Here is a 15,741-nt window from a genome sequence, read left to right as displayed (position 1 = left end):
GAGCGGACCTTTCACAAGTACTGTTACACTATCGATTGGTTTATCTGTTGTTGTTTTCGGATATCAAACGTTTCGGTTCGTTTTATACATTTAGAGTTGTCATTTACAGTAGAATATTTTCCTTCATTTATATATAAAATTTTTACAGCTGCTCTGCCGTTGATAAACTAGTCAATTTTGGCAAAACTAGTTTTGCCGTTTTCCTTCTTCGAATGCGAGTTTTGCGTTGTATGCAGCTCTCACCAATTGCTATGGCACGGTTTACTAGATCCGGGTTGGGTTTGGCACCTGCTAGTCACGTTTGTTTTCACCCATCTACTGGGAAGATTTTTCACTCCAAGCGGGTGTCTTTGATGGGGTGTCATGGCTACTTTGTTTATCTCTATTAGCATCGTCTTTATCATCATCATCATCATCATCATCATCAGTATTATTTCTTAATAACCCTTAGATATTAATTGTATAGGAACTTTGGTTGCATCATTTTTTTACTTAATAAGAAAATTAAGCTGAAATACGAATCTTTCATTTTTTTTCCTTAGACTTATTGATGAATATTAAACTCCGGCTGATTGGTTTGCCTTTGGCTGTAGCAAACACAATGTGTTCCGATCGAAACGTAAAATTAGCCTACAATTTGCGCCGGTTTTCCGGTTGACTTCTTCCAGTGAACATGGCACATAACTCTGCGTGTACTTCAGAAACTTAGCAGCCGGAAGGTTTGCCACTGCTTAGGAGCTTTCCATTTTGAAATTTTTAGACATCATTCGTACGGTATTTTTCAGCGCCTGACGCTTGTTGCAGAACCAAATCCGAATCACTTCACGCTCGTAGCCCAGCTGGTGCGCCAGACCGGTGATTTCCGTGCCTAAAAGCAGATCAGATCAGAAAGAGGTAATTACTAATTAGTGAAATGATGTGTAACATTAGGATTTATTCGATTGGGTTGCATCTGATTTTGGCACAGTTCTGTGAATATAAATTTATTACGGGAACCGTCGCCAATATGGGTTTTCACTAGCGTTCCTAGACATGAACGAAACGCGGGGCACGCTTTCAGAAGAATGTTTTGGTCTAGTAAATCGAGTAATCGTAAAATGGAGAATCTATTATTCATTATCACAAAAATAATGGCTGATTAGGTTGAAAATTTCAGGCTTTCGGGTGTAATGAATATTCCGTCTTGCCTGTTTTCATACAAGACATCTGTTTTGAATAAAATCTTGCAGTATTTCGATACAATCGAGCAAAAGAAAGGGTTGATCGTTTACTTTCCTATCACTTTCAGGACATCAAATTGGACTAGGTTCTATACTCAAACGATAATACTCTTTACCAAAATTGTTTACTCTCAGGACATCAACTTGGTTCACAAATAAGCGCGTTGATTCTATATTCCATAACGGGCACGTTCCAATCAGAAACCGTATCCAAAATTAGCGGATCGGCTTCAAGGTTTCGGCTTTACATCGAACTTTTCCTGCTCATCCGATTAATCATTCTTTGCTTTCATTCAGACACTTCCTCTCTTTTCAAAACAAAAAGATGACAAATTGACAGCGAAAGGCGTTGGAAGGAAAACAATAAGATGAACAGGCGATGAAAATACGTTGAAATGATGGCACAAAGCTCATGAAAAGAGTACAAAAATATGGCTGAGAGATAGCAAAAAGATAACGTAAACGCTGAGAAAACAACCCAAAGATGGCGAAAAGGTTGCCGCATGGTTGAGCAGCAAACAAAAATGTCAGTAAAGGAAATACAAAACAGCCAAATGACTATAAACAAATGTCGAAAGGCGATAAAGAGACGGTAGACGGTAAAACAGCTGCAAAATACAACATGACAAAAGTTTTAAAAAAGCGACAAAACACGCAAAAAAGACGACGGAAAGATGACGAACATACGACGAAAGAACGACGAAAAGACAGCAAAAAAACGGGGAAACGATGACAAAAACCGACGAAAAGATGACAGTAAGAAACGAAGAAAAGACTATAAAACGACGACAAAAATTTGCCAGAATAACAATAAAAATAACGATAAAAACGTCAAAAAGCTGCCGAAAATCGACAATAAATGCCAAAAACGGAGGTCAAAAAACGACGAACAGACGACGGAAGAAACATAAAACAGCGACAAAAAAAAAACAAAAAACAAAAAACACGAGAAAATGACTGTTAAAAATGGCAAAAAATTATCGAAAAAAACCAACATAAACAAGAAGTTAAATCTAGGACCGAAAGACGGCGAAAGAACGACGGGTCGACAGTAAAACAGACAATAATTTGGCTGTCTTTTTTATACGCCAGAAGAGTATTGGGTTAAAAGGCTACTACGACAGGTTTAATTATCGTCTTTTGTTTCGGTTGTTTTGACAGCAAGCAGGACGACGAGAGAAGGTACCAAAAAGGTTATGGAAAGACAACGAAAACGACAAAACGACAACAAAAATCGATGATCAAAAACTAAAAAAGCGACAAAATAACGATGCTAAAATGAAGGTGCCAAAACAACAACAAAAATGGCAAAAAGTCGTGACGAAAAATATGTAAACACGGAGGTTTAAAAATGATGAACAGACGATGAAAAGCTGATGGCAAATAGAGCATGAAAAGACGACAAAAATACGACAGCGAAAACGTGTCGTTAAACCACAAAAAGATAACGAAAAGACGACGTTCGAACGACGAAAAGACAGCAAATAGATGACAAAAAGACGGTGAAGAGCTGGCAAAAAGATAACGAAAAAGTGAAGACAAGCAGGAGCAACGATGATGAAAATAAAACAAAAAAGACGAAAAAATATGACGATAAGGTGCGGAAAAAACGCCAAAGTGTCAAAAAACGCCAAGAAAGGTAATAAAACGACCACTAATAAGTAAAATGATTCGGTACAATCATTGTTCAATGAAATATATGGTTCGGTACGACCATAGATGCATGAAATGATTTAGTACAAGAATCTATTTAGTGCTTGCTAATCAGTACTATACATAAAATAATTGGCGTTTGAATTCGGTGAAACATAACAACTTTAGTTTACACCACGTCACTAATTTATCTAATAAAATTTCAATTTTAATAAACATGGTAAAAATGGCCATTGACGTGTCCATGCTGGGGCACACTGGGGCACGTGCCACACCTTCTCTATCAAATTTAGAGTAAAACCAAATAATTTCTGTAGGGGTCAATCCCTGTGTAGTGGTTAGCATTCACGTCTCTCACGCCGAGGACCCGGGTTCTAATCCCAACCTCGCAGAAGTCACGAATGACTCAAGCTGTAAAGTGACAATATTAATCAAACAAATAAAAAAGTATTAAGTTACGCTACGGTCGCGAGAATTAGCATGAACAGTTCGGTGTATCATTGTGTCGGCAATCATCGGTATCGTCTAGATTCCAACCGCGTTCAACGACCTGACTGCTGATCACAGAATCACAGTCAGTCGTCTGCAGTTGGTTAAGGTTCAATCACGGATCATTGATTTCTCGTGTCAGAACGCAATAATACATTTTCGTGAACATATCTTTTGTTTTGAGCACAAAAACTGCTTTTGAAATCCCAGATATCAATGATTCTTGTATGAATCTTAACAAGTAAGACTTGGGCACTGCTTTGTGGCTGTCAAATAGACTTCGCACACTGGTGCAAACAGTTTCTTATGCTTAGCATATTCACAAATGGATGCTGGATTTACAAGTAATCCATCTCGTACTGCTGTCCAGAAAAAGAAGCCAGAAAAAGGAAAAATTAGATAGAAGGAGAAAAAGAGGAAAATGCAAGAGTGAGAAAGGGAATTAAAACTGGTTTCAAAAAAGAAATACGAAAGAGAAAAACGTGACAGAATGGGAGGGAAAACAGGACATAAAAAGGGTAAAAAGTGGAAAAGTAAAAAACTAGAGGAAAAAGTGGGAGGGCGAGCCAAAACCGGAAGGGAATGGAAAAATGACGAAGAACGGAAGAAAAAAGAAGAAAAACAAGAGAAAATAAAGAAAAATGCAATGAAAACGAGAAAGAAAATAAGGATAAACCAGAAAAAGAGGAAAAGAAATTCGTAGCAGGAAAACGGAGAAACGAAAACTGAAAAAGAAGCAAAAAGAAACGAAAGACAAAAAAAACAACAGAGCATGTACCGAATGTGACAAAAAATAAGGAAAAGCAGAACATGATAAAAGGAAGAATGGAACAAACGAAAACGAAAAACGGGATAGAAAAACGAAAAAAGTCGAAACCCGTAATTTTTGGGGATAAACTAATGGCATTTTGACCAGCAGTCTGACTGCAATTGGCGAAGGATATAACGCCTTATTTCGTGCTCCGGAACTAGATAAGTTTACCAAAAATATTAGTTAAATTGAACTCCGAATGAATGTCGAAGAGTCACACCTAAATTTGAGAAGCAGGCATTTTTGCAACTGCAGCTGAAAACGATCAAAGAGGCGTTAGCTGAATGCAATTGCATATCAGCAGCCTCTCTAGAACCTGAACGTGAGCGATGATGCACGCGAAGAATTACTAAATTACTAAATTACTGGATGATATCGGATGAAAATGTTCCGTTAGTAACAGCACCATGTCTAGTGTCGCCGTTTCCAGTAACTGATGCTGTATTGATGCATATACCACCGCTCAGGGTACCCTTGCCTTCCTTCGACGGCACATATGAGAATTGGTTTGCTTGCAAAACGATGTTCGAAACTATTATGAATCGCTATCGGTCTGTATCCCCAGCGATTGAACTGTACGAGGACAGACGGTTAATCATTGATAAGCATATTGATATTCTCTTCGACCTTCCAAAGATGATGAGTGAGAATGAAATTGAATTGCGAAAGTTGATGAATGCCTGTTCGAGAAATGTTTATGCTTTTAAAACTATTGAGCTTCTAATACAGGGATTAGGAGAGAGTATGCTGATTGAACGGATCGTAAGAAGTTAGACAGCGAAACACGCAATGCTTAGGAATTAAATCAAGCGGCCAACGAAATACCGCATTATAGAACAACTATGAAAGTTTTCAAAAGACAGTTGTCAAGTGTTGGAAAGGATTCGCCTTCCGGAGAGACGCATCACTAAATCCAAGAGCGAGACTCATTTTCGCTTTTTTAATCCATCTATTAACGTAATAATTGTGATTTTGGTAAGTAAAATGGTAATTTTTACTTCAATATTCAATAGGGTCTAGCAAAAACGGATTGACCTGAACCGATGTGCTCTATTAATTTCGGAGGCCAATATACTACTACACATCCATACAAAATTTGATTTGCTGCTCTTGAGCAGTTTTTACGTTGTTGACATTTGAAAAAAGCATATTTTTTTTAGAAAAAAAACGCCTGTAACTTCGGAACCAAAGTAGATAGCGACTTGATTCCTTCAAACAAAATGTGCGTTTTCCATGCGTGTAAAAGTGCTCAAGAGGCATGATTTGTGAGAAATAAACACGAAAGGAGATATAAAGAAAAAAACGGGGTTTTCTGGTTCACCCCGATCAAAAAACTTTAAATAGCTCCAGCCCATCAACTATAAGAGATAGAACTTTCATTTCTGCAGCAAAGTTACTCAAAATTTAATTTTCTCTAACTTTGCTGAACAACCTAAGCCATAAAATAGTTTATGTTTTGCACTCGCTTACTATGATGGTCACCCTAATGTCATATACACCAACAACTGCGGAAGTTGAAATAACAAATTTACTCCGAAGATACTATATACCTAGGACTAACGGTTTTAGCGTAATTACTTTCGGCCACCTAGATTTGGGTTTCATCTCACGGTGCGACGTTTAGCTGGCTGATCCATATTTTGGGACTCCAGGTAGGGTCGATGTGCTATTAGGTGCTAAAATATTCTTCGAGTTGCTGAAATCAGGACGTCTACAGCTGCCGAATTATTCAGCAGAGCTTCAAGATACCCAATTTGGATGGATTCTCAGCGGTTCAAAAAAAAGCAAAGCCTGGATGCTAATTCCATTATCGAAATTTGACCTTCTGTTTTTATACGACAGACTTCGCAACCAGCTGTTAGAATACAACACAGTGCGGGGTCAGTGCTACGATCCTATTTACTCTAACAGCCTCTCCCAGCCGAGATTCGAACATACGACGACTGGCTTATTAGACCAGCACCAGCGTCTTATCTCGAGGCCAACTGGGAGGCAAAGCGGTTCAGTTCAGTGGTGAAAAAGGCAGAAGACCCGCTAGTTTGTTCTACATACGAGCTGAAGAAGATATTGATAAACTAGTCAGGCAATTTTGGGAAATTGAAACATTGCGTCATTCAGAGAAGTGAGTTGAATCGACTGAAGAAGCCTGTTTAAATTATTTTCGCGAAACTCATTTATTGTTCGTCTTCCGTTTAACGATTGGAAATCGCACTTAAGTGACTCACTAACGATGGCCACAAGACGTTGTTTGTCACTCAATGGATCTACTGAATCGAACACTAGTATTTCCATTAACCAAAACATTGTATCGTGCGTAACGAGTTTTTGCCCAAAGCGACATTAACCTCTAATTTTACATCCTTCGTACAAGTCGAATTGTTTTCCTTCGCCGTTGGTTTTCTCTAGAGTGTAGTTTTAATTATCTGCTCACCGAGTCTATAGAAACCCGTGAACTGGCAGCCGTTTCTTATTCGGTAATTACCCTGCTATTGATCCATTCCTTGTGGTTCCTGTCTCCGATCGAGATACGGTTTGTGTATAGGCCTAGCCGTGACGCACACCCGATTTACAGCATATATTTTCCTTCTCCCCCACTGAGTAGCTTGAGGCTAATACGATGTACTGATTTCTCACTTACTGCACGCAAAATAATCCACACGTTCTTTCCACGTGAAAAATCACATAAATTTCTCTACAGGGAGTTACGTGACTTTTAGAGATGGTCGGGTAGCGGAAAATTTGCCCGAAACCCGACCCGTACCCGTACCCGCCGGGTTCGGGTCGGGTTCGGGTATTGAAAAAAAATAATTTGCGGATTCGGGTCGGGTACGGGTTCTTAATTTTTGTTTTTGAAATCGGGTACGGGTCGGTTCGGGTCGGGTATCTCTATTGACCACATTTAACACTAAAGATGGTCGGGTACCCGGGCCCGTCCCGTACCCGTCGGGTTGCGGTCGGGTTCGGGTATCAAAAATAATAAACTTGCGGGTTCGGGTCGGGTACGGGTTTTTAATTTTTTTCTTGATCGGGTACGGGTCGGGTTCGGGTATTCAAATTTTCATACCCGACCATCTCTAGTGACTTTCAGTTGAACATTATTGGAAAATACAATAACATCTATCTGGTTTCCACGTAAATACACGCATACTAATGCAAACTACGTTAAATTCACGTAAATAGTACGGGAAAAGTTAGATGGAAAATAATCACATAACTTTTCACGTAATTTCGACGTGAAAATTATTTTGAGTGTGTAACAGCTCCAGGTTCTTTTTGAACTTGAATTTCTGACTTCAAGTACTCGCAAAACTGCATCCGAACGTGATAGTTTTCAAATAATACGCGAGAAATTTCATCCGAACGTGACAGTTCAGAAAAAGTACGCGCGAAACATTTTTAGGACTGGATGGTTCAAAAAAAGTACGCGCAACACTTTATGTCAGCTTGCGTTTGACAGTTCACCAGTTTGTTTTGAATTTTTCAGCTGCAGCAAGCGGTAATTTTTCTGCAGCAACATTTTTTGCCAAATCCAGGTAGGTAATTATATATAATGCAAACAATATTCACTAAAGCAAAATTAGTTACAGCTTCATTGATGATAGATATTTACAGCTTTACAAGTTCAAGATTTCAAAAAAATGCTTCGGGATGCAAACATCACTCCCAAAAAAGTATAGCTAAAATATACATGTACGATCAAGCGGAATGGCATCCAGTCCTATGATGAGGCGATGGGCTTATGCGAGCAACTATCCGGTGAGTCATCAGATGCACAGCCAGCTAACAGCCTACGTATGAAAAAGGTTAACCAGAATCCTGTGAGCTTCCAAGACATTCTGGTTCTTGATAGTTCAGGTTTGCCTCTACCTCCAGTAATTTCAAAGCTGGAACCGCCAGTCGCTCTACTACAACCATTCGCTATGTGCGCGAAACGGTGCTGCCACCTTCCCAAGTTTGTTCTATTTGTGAAGTCTGTGCACAGGTTTGTTAAAGAGTGAAAAGGATAGACAAAACTTTGCACCAAATCTTCACAAACTTTCCATATGGCAGTTCCATGAGAGTACAAGAGATCGATTTGTGCTTACATAGCGAATTCGCCGCACCGTTGCAATCACAACCTATACCAATGCAACCGTCACTCGCTTTACTGCAGGTATCAGTTACTCCTGGCGTAATGTAAGAAGCTGCTAAATTCAAAAGTCAAAAGTCTACCCCTCGCAGCGTACGGTGTAAAAGTACGGCGCGTTACAGTATGCGTAAGAATGCCTTCGCGTGCTCTACATCTTGAAGCAGTCTCCGATTTGACGTCCGAAAGTTTTCTGGAAACCCTACGACGTTTTGTGAGCCACAGTGGACTCGTTGAAAAGTTATATTCTGACAATGCTACTAATTTCGAAGGCGCGTACAGCGAAATGAACAGATTTGCAGCCCTGTTCCAAAAGAGGTAACATCAGCTGAAGCTCAATGAGTTTTATGCTGTACGATCCATGGAGTGGTCATTCATTCCGCCACGTAGTTCGCATTTTGGCGGAATCTGGGAGACCGGCGTGAAGTCGGTGAAATCGCATATCAAGTTAATATTGGCGGAACATAAATTGTCGTTTGAGCAGTTTTCAACCGTGTTGGCGCAAATAGAGGCCGTCTTCTTCAACTCGCGCCCTCTTGCGTCAGTGTCAGATGACCCGAATGATGGCCGTGCCATCACTTCACGAATGTTGAACGATATAAAGGCGATTAAATTAGTTGCAGTCCAGCGCTATGGCATAAATCCACGCTGGACAGTGTGAGCAATCTTGCATTAACTTTTCCAGAACGATTAGTTTAAATAGTTTAGAGATAGCACTTAAGGCAGCAATAGCACGGTAAGTGGCTTTGCACCACTTTTTGTGCACCGGTGGGATTCAGCATTTGGGAAAAAATCCTGTCGTCAAAAATAAATTGAAAACCTTAGCTAAGGGCACTGCAAGCAAGAGTATTTAGACAGCGTGACAGGACACTGTGGAAGGAATGCCATCTGGGTCGCATCCAGTTGTGGATTTCGTATATTTTCCAGCAGAAATCACCACATCGTTAGTAACGTTCAGCGGGGAATTGGAAACAGCTAAGCGAGAAATGTTACTTGTTGCGGCTACAATATCTTGAGCATTGGCGATCTCATCGAGGAAAACGTAACTGAATTGTGTGTGCGAAACGAGTCGGTAATATCTGTGACAGAATCCGTTACTATAACGCCATCAGTCATAGTGGAAAGCAGTCCAGATTGCTTCCGTTATTCGTTTACAACGCGTCAAAATCGAAGGTTTGCTAAAAATTCATTTTTTGGCGAAAGAGGGGTCCATTGTTTCGAGCTATTAAAAAGGTAATTCTCATTTTGTAACCAATAATAACTAATCAAGTACAAAAGTTTCAATATTTGAAGACATCGTTCGTCGTGCCATTAGTGGTCGTTTCAACGAAAATTATTTAGTGACTTGATAAATTTTCGAAGCGTGTAAAACGTAACCACTTATCGTTACATGTTCGTTTCTCGTACTTCTAAAAAGCACCCCCAGCTAAAAGGTTGACACAGCGTGGTTCGCTGGTTCTTTTTCGAGGATTTAGTAACAAAGTAACGCGTTAAGATACTTTTTACTAACTGATTGGAATATTTTTTCACAGTCTTATGTCAAATGTATACGCATCAGTGATCAGAAGTTAGGACTCGACCCTTTAATTTAATTTTTGTTAAGAGACAATTAGATATGCTCATTATTAAATCATGTTACTAGCAAAAACAAACCTTAAAAACCTAACCACTCACCGGACGGATGCGTGTTCCTTTCGAAGTGACCGTTCAGCAGTTCCAGCGCCTGCGGCGTAAAGGAGGTCCTTCTTTTCCGCTTCTTCGATGGTTCCACACCGATAAAATCGGTCAGATGGTTCTGGCCGGACTTGTACCGCGAAGAGTGACTGCGAAATCAAAGTGAAATCATTTGGTGTTAAATTTGGTGCAGCCATTTTATCGAGTTAAATGGGTGAAAAAACAGAACAGTAGAAAAGTGAAAACTGTTGGTTCGAAAAATGTTACACAAACACAGGTTCAGGCAACGTACCTCTCCTCGGCTTCCTTCATCCAGCGTTCCAGCACGGGTTTGATCTTTTGTGCACTTTTGGGAGTAATGTCTAACTTTTCAAACCTATTGTATACATTCACACGTACCACACACACACAGTCAACGGACAAGTACGAGTGAGGCAACCGTGTGCGGGTGTGTTTGTGTGTTGTGCGTTGTTGGTGTTGTTTTCGTTTTCAGAGTGGGATTAAGTGAATTAAAAAAAAACGAAAAGAAGAAAGAACAAGACGAAACGCATTAGGAGGAAAGGTTCAATCAAGAAAGGGAGTTCTTCTAATCGGTGACGTTCTAAAGCCCAATCGAACTGAATCTTTTGAAGCCATTTCTCGCGACAGGAATTTGCCAGGACATTGAGTGAAACAAAAATCGAATTTCTTCGCTATATTTTTTTTTTGTAAGGAAACACAAAAAGCAAACCCAAACAAATGTAAAACAATGCCCTGGCCAATTCTTGTTCTGTTTTTTTCCTGAACGATAAAATTAAAATGCAGAATAACTAACTGAAGCATACTTGGTAAGGATAAGCAGGCGACGCCTCATGCAGAAGGCTGGCTTTGTGATGTACCTACCTTTTCTACCGTTACCGTTCATCATGGCATGCTTGTTTTAATATCTTTTTTTTCTCCTCTTAATGATTAGTGGCCAAATCTGTCATGCTTACATATTTTCCGGAGATTAGTCTTACCTCGTGTAAAAGTTCTGATTTTTGACGCATTGTCAAGCGAAACTAAAGTCAAATTTTAAGCTCAAACTAACTAAACCAAAAACAAAAAAAGGAACGTATAATACCAGCTAGGATTACGAATGGGAAAACCGAAACCGAAAGTTGAAAATATGACTTCAAAATACGTACATTTGCTGCTGCTGGGACGACAGTTGTGCCGCGCAGTACATCTGGGCGGCAAGAGCACTGTGCACATTGTCGCGCACCCCCCGGCATCGCATGGTGCATGGTGTGGACGATATGCAAGAGGTGTCACGAGATGACAACGAACATAAGGGCACAAAGTGAAGTGTGGCAAAAATAGAAACGGAGAGAACGAGAAAGGAAGACACAAAAAAAAAACGATAAATTAATCTGCCCACTGCTGCGCTCTGATTATGAATGGTAATGAACGAAAAAAAAAAATGAAACATAAACAAGGAAGAACAATGTCCTGGCACACCGTTTTTCTCATTTTGTCTCATTTTCGACGGTGCCGACGGTGGGAGGGTGAACCGAAACCGTCCAGGAGTTGGCAACGAAGCAAGCTCCTCCCAGCGTCAGCTTTCGCTGAATGTTTAATCTCTTCATTTTGGATAGTGTTCTTCGTTGGCTTCCCGCGCTTCAATTTTCTCGCGATGTGTTTTTTGTTTTGACTACTTTTTTTTCGCGGTGCCTGCACTTCGCGGGTTGTTAATTTTGATTGTTCCAACGATATTATCAAGCGCGATGGTCGCGAAAAGTATGCAAATCAGAGCACGGGAAAAGCACCCCCAAGAAAGCGGCCCATGTACATATGGCTTTTCCTTTTTGGGCAGTGCCCAGCCATAGGAGGACGATAACAATAATTTACCTGCAGATGGCACTCTGACTGTAGGCGGGTCCCTCGGTCACCGACAGCGCTTGGCCTACTTGGGTTTGGGTGAGCCCCAGCGACAGCCGGCGCAGTTTGAAGGCTTTCGCAAACTCCTTGATGTCGTCCAGGTCGATACCGTCCACCACGTTGCAGTTGGTTTGGTTGATCGTCAGCTCATCTGTGCGGGAATAAGCGGGAAACAAAGTGTGTGAACGAATTTTCCGATCCAAATGTTTCTTTCGATTGTGTAAAAGGTTATGTTTTATCAGAGTGTGTCATTGAAGCTTTGAAGCGATTGAAACCTTCAACAGAATCAATAATTGACCCGTGTCGTAGCGTAGGATGACGTAGGTGAATCGAATCGCAATAAAATCACTCATACCGTGCCGCGCAGTGGCCTACTTCGATTCAGCCTCCGCACGGAGAAACGTCCCCGTCCGCAACGCGGCTGCTCCACTAATAATAATAATAAATAAAGCACCGCACTTAGGGAACTGTTTAGCGTGAAATAAGCGTTAATGGAGAATGTCAAATTAATTGACTCGGAAATTGAAGAAATCATTTCATTCCACCGCAGCGGCAGCCGCCGCCGTCGGTACCGGCCGTTCGGATCTGCGCTGAGCACAATGAGGGGTTAATGGTGTGACATTTTCGTCTCCGACTAACTTGCCGGGCCTGAACATTAGACGCCATTATGTGACGCGCGCGTATCGTCCAACCAACCAACCTACCAACGGCGTGTATTGCTCTAAATTAGCTATAATTGTCTCAAGTGTTTACGCGCGGCCTATTATTCAGCAAGAAATTAATTGGGCTGCTTCGATCGGTTAGAGACGCGGCGAAGGTTCGTGTTCGAGTTGTCAACGGCTGTGTTTTGTGTGTGTATGTGAATGTGAGTTTGTGTTGGTAGCCTATTAAAATCGGAATAAAACGGAAACCTTCTTGGCTTACTTGGTGAGTCTTCCAGCTCATTGTTCAGGTTGGAATTGTTGTCCTCGTCCTCGTCGTCACCGTCGTCGCGTTGCGACAGCGGGACCGACTCGGTTGGAGTGCGCTTCCGTGGTGGAGGCGTCAAACTTCGATGCCGCTTGCCGGAGGAGGACCCAGCCGAGTGGGGGGAAATCTTCTGCTCCATGTCATCTAAGGTGAGCGAAATTACGCCTGGCGTGCTGCTACCGCCGCCGGTGGGAACCGCACTAGAACCACCGACAGAGGAGACGCACGGTTTGTGCTCCCTCTGCTGCAGATGATTATCCACCGAGAGGGCAGACGACGAAGAGCAGACGGCTGCAGCGACGGATTGCGGCGAACTGCGGGCGGATGGCAATGAAAGTTGGTGCTGCTGCTGCTGCTGTTGTTGCTGTTGGTGCTGCTGTTGTTGTTGTTGTTGGTGGTGGTGATGGTGATGGTGGAGGTGATGAAGCTGTTGATCTCTCGCGTGATGGACCAAAGGCTGCGGCGAGATGGATGGATTGAAGTGCATCGATGCGGGATGATTCTTTTGTACTGATAGGGGCGGAGTGGGAGGCGCCTGTGACTTGGTTACCGTGATTTCGCCGTTCGACGTGGTAATTCTGTGGGGATTGAGAGAATTGATATTGCAATCACCGATTGTAACAGAGCGAGGATAATAATATAATATTGTCGCATTTGAAGTATGCTATTGTACGTATTTTACTGGGTCGAGTGAACCAGTAAAGATAGTATGTACCTACTTATGGAACATCAATTTACCGATTTCTTAACGGAATTGCGGAACTTTTTTACGCAATAAAATTATTTGCTCATCGCGAAAATATCGGCCGATTAGGTTAAAAGCTCCAAATTTCTAAGTTCCATCAAAAAGATTTTTTTACGATAAATGTTATAGAGACAATATTAAATGCGCCCTAAGCTGGCCCCACCCGTCGACTTTGAATTGTATTTGAAATTAAAACTAAACTTGGACTTTACATTCGTTGTCGACACTAGTTCGTAAAATGTAAACATCCCCGAGCAGGCGCTGGTAAAACAAGTTTCCTTGGCAACGGAAATTGTTTGGTGGTCTAACTAAGTGAAATGAAAATTTTCACATTCTCGAACAACCTGAAGCCTGAACAAAAAGCATTTTTCTCAAGCACATGAATTCTATTGTATATTTTATCTTCAAATATAGATAGTAAAATATAGTTTAGATGATAGCTAGATTGCGTTATTGTTTCGGTAAAAAGATTGTGCACTGTTGATCTTAACCCAGGCAGCTCCAACTCGTATGTAAATGTACGAAAATTATCGTAAATATATCTTTACAAATTCAAAATCGTAACTAAAGCTTATTAAAGTGGGCTCATGCTGATTTTCTATTGTATATAATGATAATGACTGACATACATACGATTTTCAGTGCAAAATTGTATAGCATTACGGAGAGAGTCGCGCTGAATCGGATATTATCATATATAAATACTTATATAGTCGTAACGCTTATAATTATTTCTAATCACGTATATCACCTCCAAAATAGTACGTATATTCCAATTTTGTGCATTTAATACGATTTATTAGCATGTATATCTGTACGTAAAGCTGATTTTTACCTTTGTTATAGTATATAACAAAGGTTTAGAAATTGGTCGAAAAACACGAAACTGATCCGAGGCCCGGAGGGCCGAATCACATATACCAATCGATAGAGCTCCACGAACTGAGCAATGTCTGTGTGTGTATGTGTGTGTGTGTGCAGCTCATTTTCTATCGCCTGTTTCTCGGATATGGCTGAACCGATTTATGCGTTATTAGTCTCATTTGAAAGGTATTATTGCCTAGTATATCACTATTGAATTGCTTCGTGGTCCGATGTTTCGTTTAAAAGTTATAAGCAAAAATGTGAAAACTACGTGACACGGTTTTCTCAGGAACCACACAACCGATTTCAATGATCTTAGTACCAAATGAAAGCTCTTCCTAAATTATAAAAATTTTCGGGAAGTTTTATCGAAAACAAATAAGTAGTTTAAAAGTTATGCTTAAAAACGTGTTTTGACAAGGTAATAATTATCGCCTGTTTCTCAGAGATGGCCAAGCCGATTTATGCGCTATTAGTCTCATTTGAAAGGTAATATAGCCGGATAGATCACTATTGAATGGTTTTTTGATTGGAATTTTAGTTTGAAAGTTATGAGCAATTGAAGTTACACGTTAAAATTTACAATACTTTATAGCGATTTTAACCAAGATAATTTATCTAGTTTCAATTGTTTTAGTATTAAACGAAAGGTCTTAACACTGCAAATGTATTTACCAAATTTTATAAGGATTGGTTCTACTGGTCAAAAGATATTTAAAAATGATTGATGAAATTTATTCAAGAAAACCTTAATGACCAAACCTTTAATTGGACTAAACCATTAAAACAGAATAATATAGTAAAACCCGATTTAATCCACCTAGTGGTGAAAGGAACCTTTGTTATACGGTCTTACTTGCTCTTTGAGATAGAAATCGACACGTCTTCGGAACATAATTCATCTATTGGTTAACGTTGCGTAGTGCGTTGATTTTCATAAATATTTTGGAAATTGAATAAGTTTACAAAATTTGAACAAAATAGCAGCACCTATAAATTTTGATAGATCCTTTTTTTCATGAAATTACTGAGTAAGGGTAAGTTGGTTGTTACTAATTTGAGTAAGTGCCAGTAAAAGCAAATTGTAAGAGGAAATATTATTCTTTAACATATACATTGCGTAGTAAAAGTCTAGTTTATAGGTTTTTGAACTACGCATAAATTTCTATAAAGCCATTCTTTTTGATTGACATAATAAAGTTTTCTTGAATAAATTTCATCAATTTTTATTAACCTTCGGTTACTCACACTGTTGCATTTTGTGCAACACGTGTAGGTTTTTGAATGCCAT

The 15,741-nt window shown here is 40.1% G+C and overlaps 1 protein-coding gene across 1 annotated transcript in view; it reads right to left on the bottom strand.

The window, feature by feature from the left end:
- Positions 1 to 482: 482 nt before the first annotated feature.
- LOC128733603 (homeobox protein 5) overlaps positions 483 to 15,741 on the bottom strand; it is a 44,789-nt gene continuing 29,530 nt past the window's right edge. Inside the window, exons 5-11 of the mRNA XM_053827321.1 lie at positions 13,270 to 13,419; positions 12,797 to 13,155; positions 11,843 to 12,023; positions 11,140 to 11,196; positions 10,266 to 10,349; positions 9,974 to 10,122; positions 483 to 868 (exon numbers count right to left, since the gene is read on the bottom strand). Coding sequence (XP_053683296.1) covers positions 732 to 868; positions 9,974 to 10,122; positions 10,266 to 10,349; positions 11,140 to 11,196; positions 11,843 to 12,023; positions 12,797 to 13,155; positions 13,270 to 13,419 — 1,117 coding nt within the window. The 3' untranslated portion in view covers positions 483 to 731. The remainder of the gene's footprint in view (positions 869 to 9,973; positions 10,123 to 10,265; positions 10,350 to 11,139; positions 11,197 to 11,842; positions 12,024 to 12,796; positions 13,156 to 13,269; positions 13,420 to 15,741) is intronic.

The sequence above is a fragment of the Sabethes cyaneus genome, chromosome 2, assembly GCF_943734655.1.
Source record: "Sabethes cyaneus chromosome 2, idSabCyanKW18_F2, whole genome shotgun sequence".
Classification (NCBI taxonomy): Eukaryota; Metazoa; Arthropoda; class Insecta; order Diptera; family Culicidae; genus Sabethes; species Sabethes cyaneus.
This window is presented reverse-complemented; position numbering and strand designations above follow the sequence as displayed.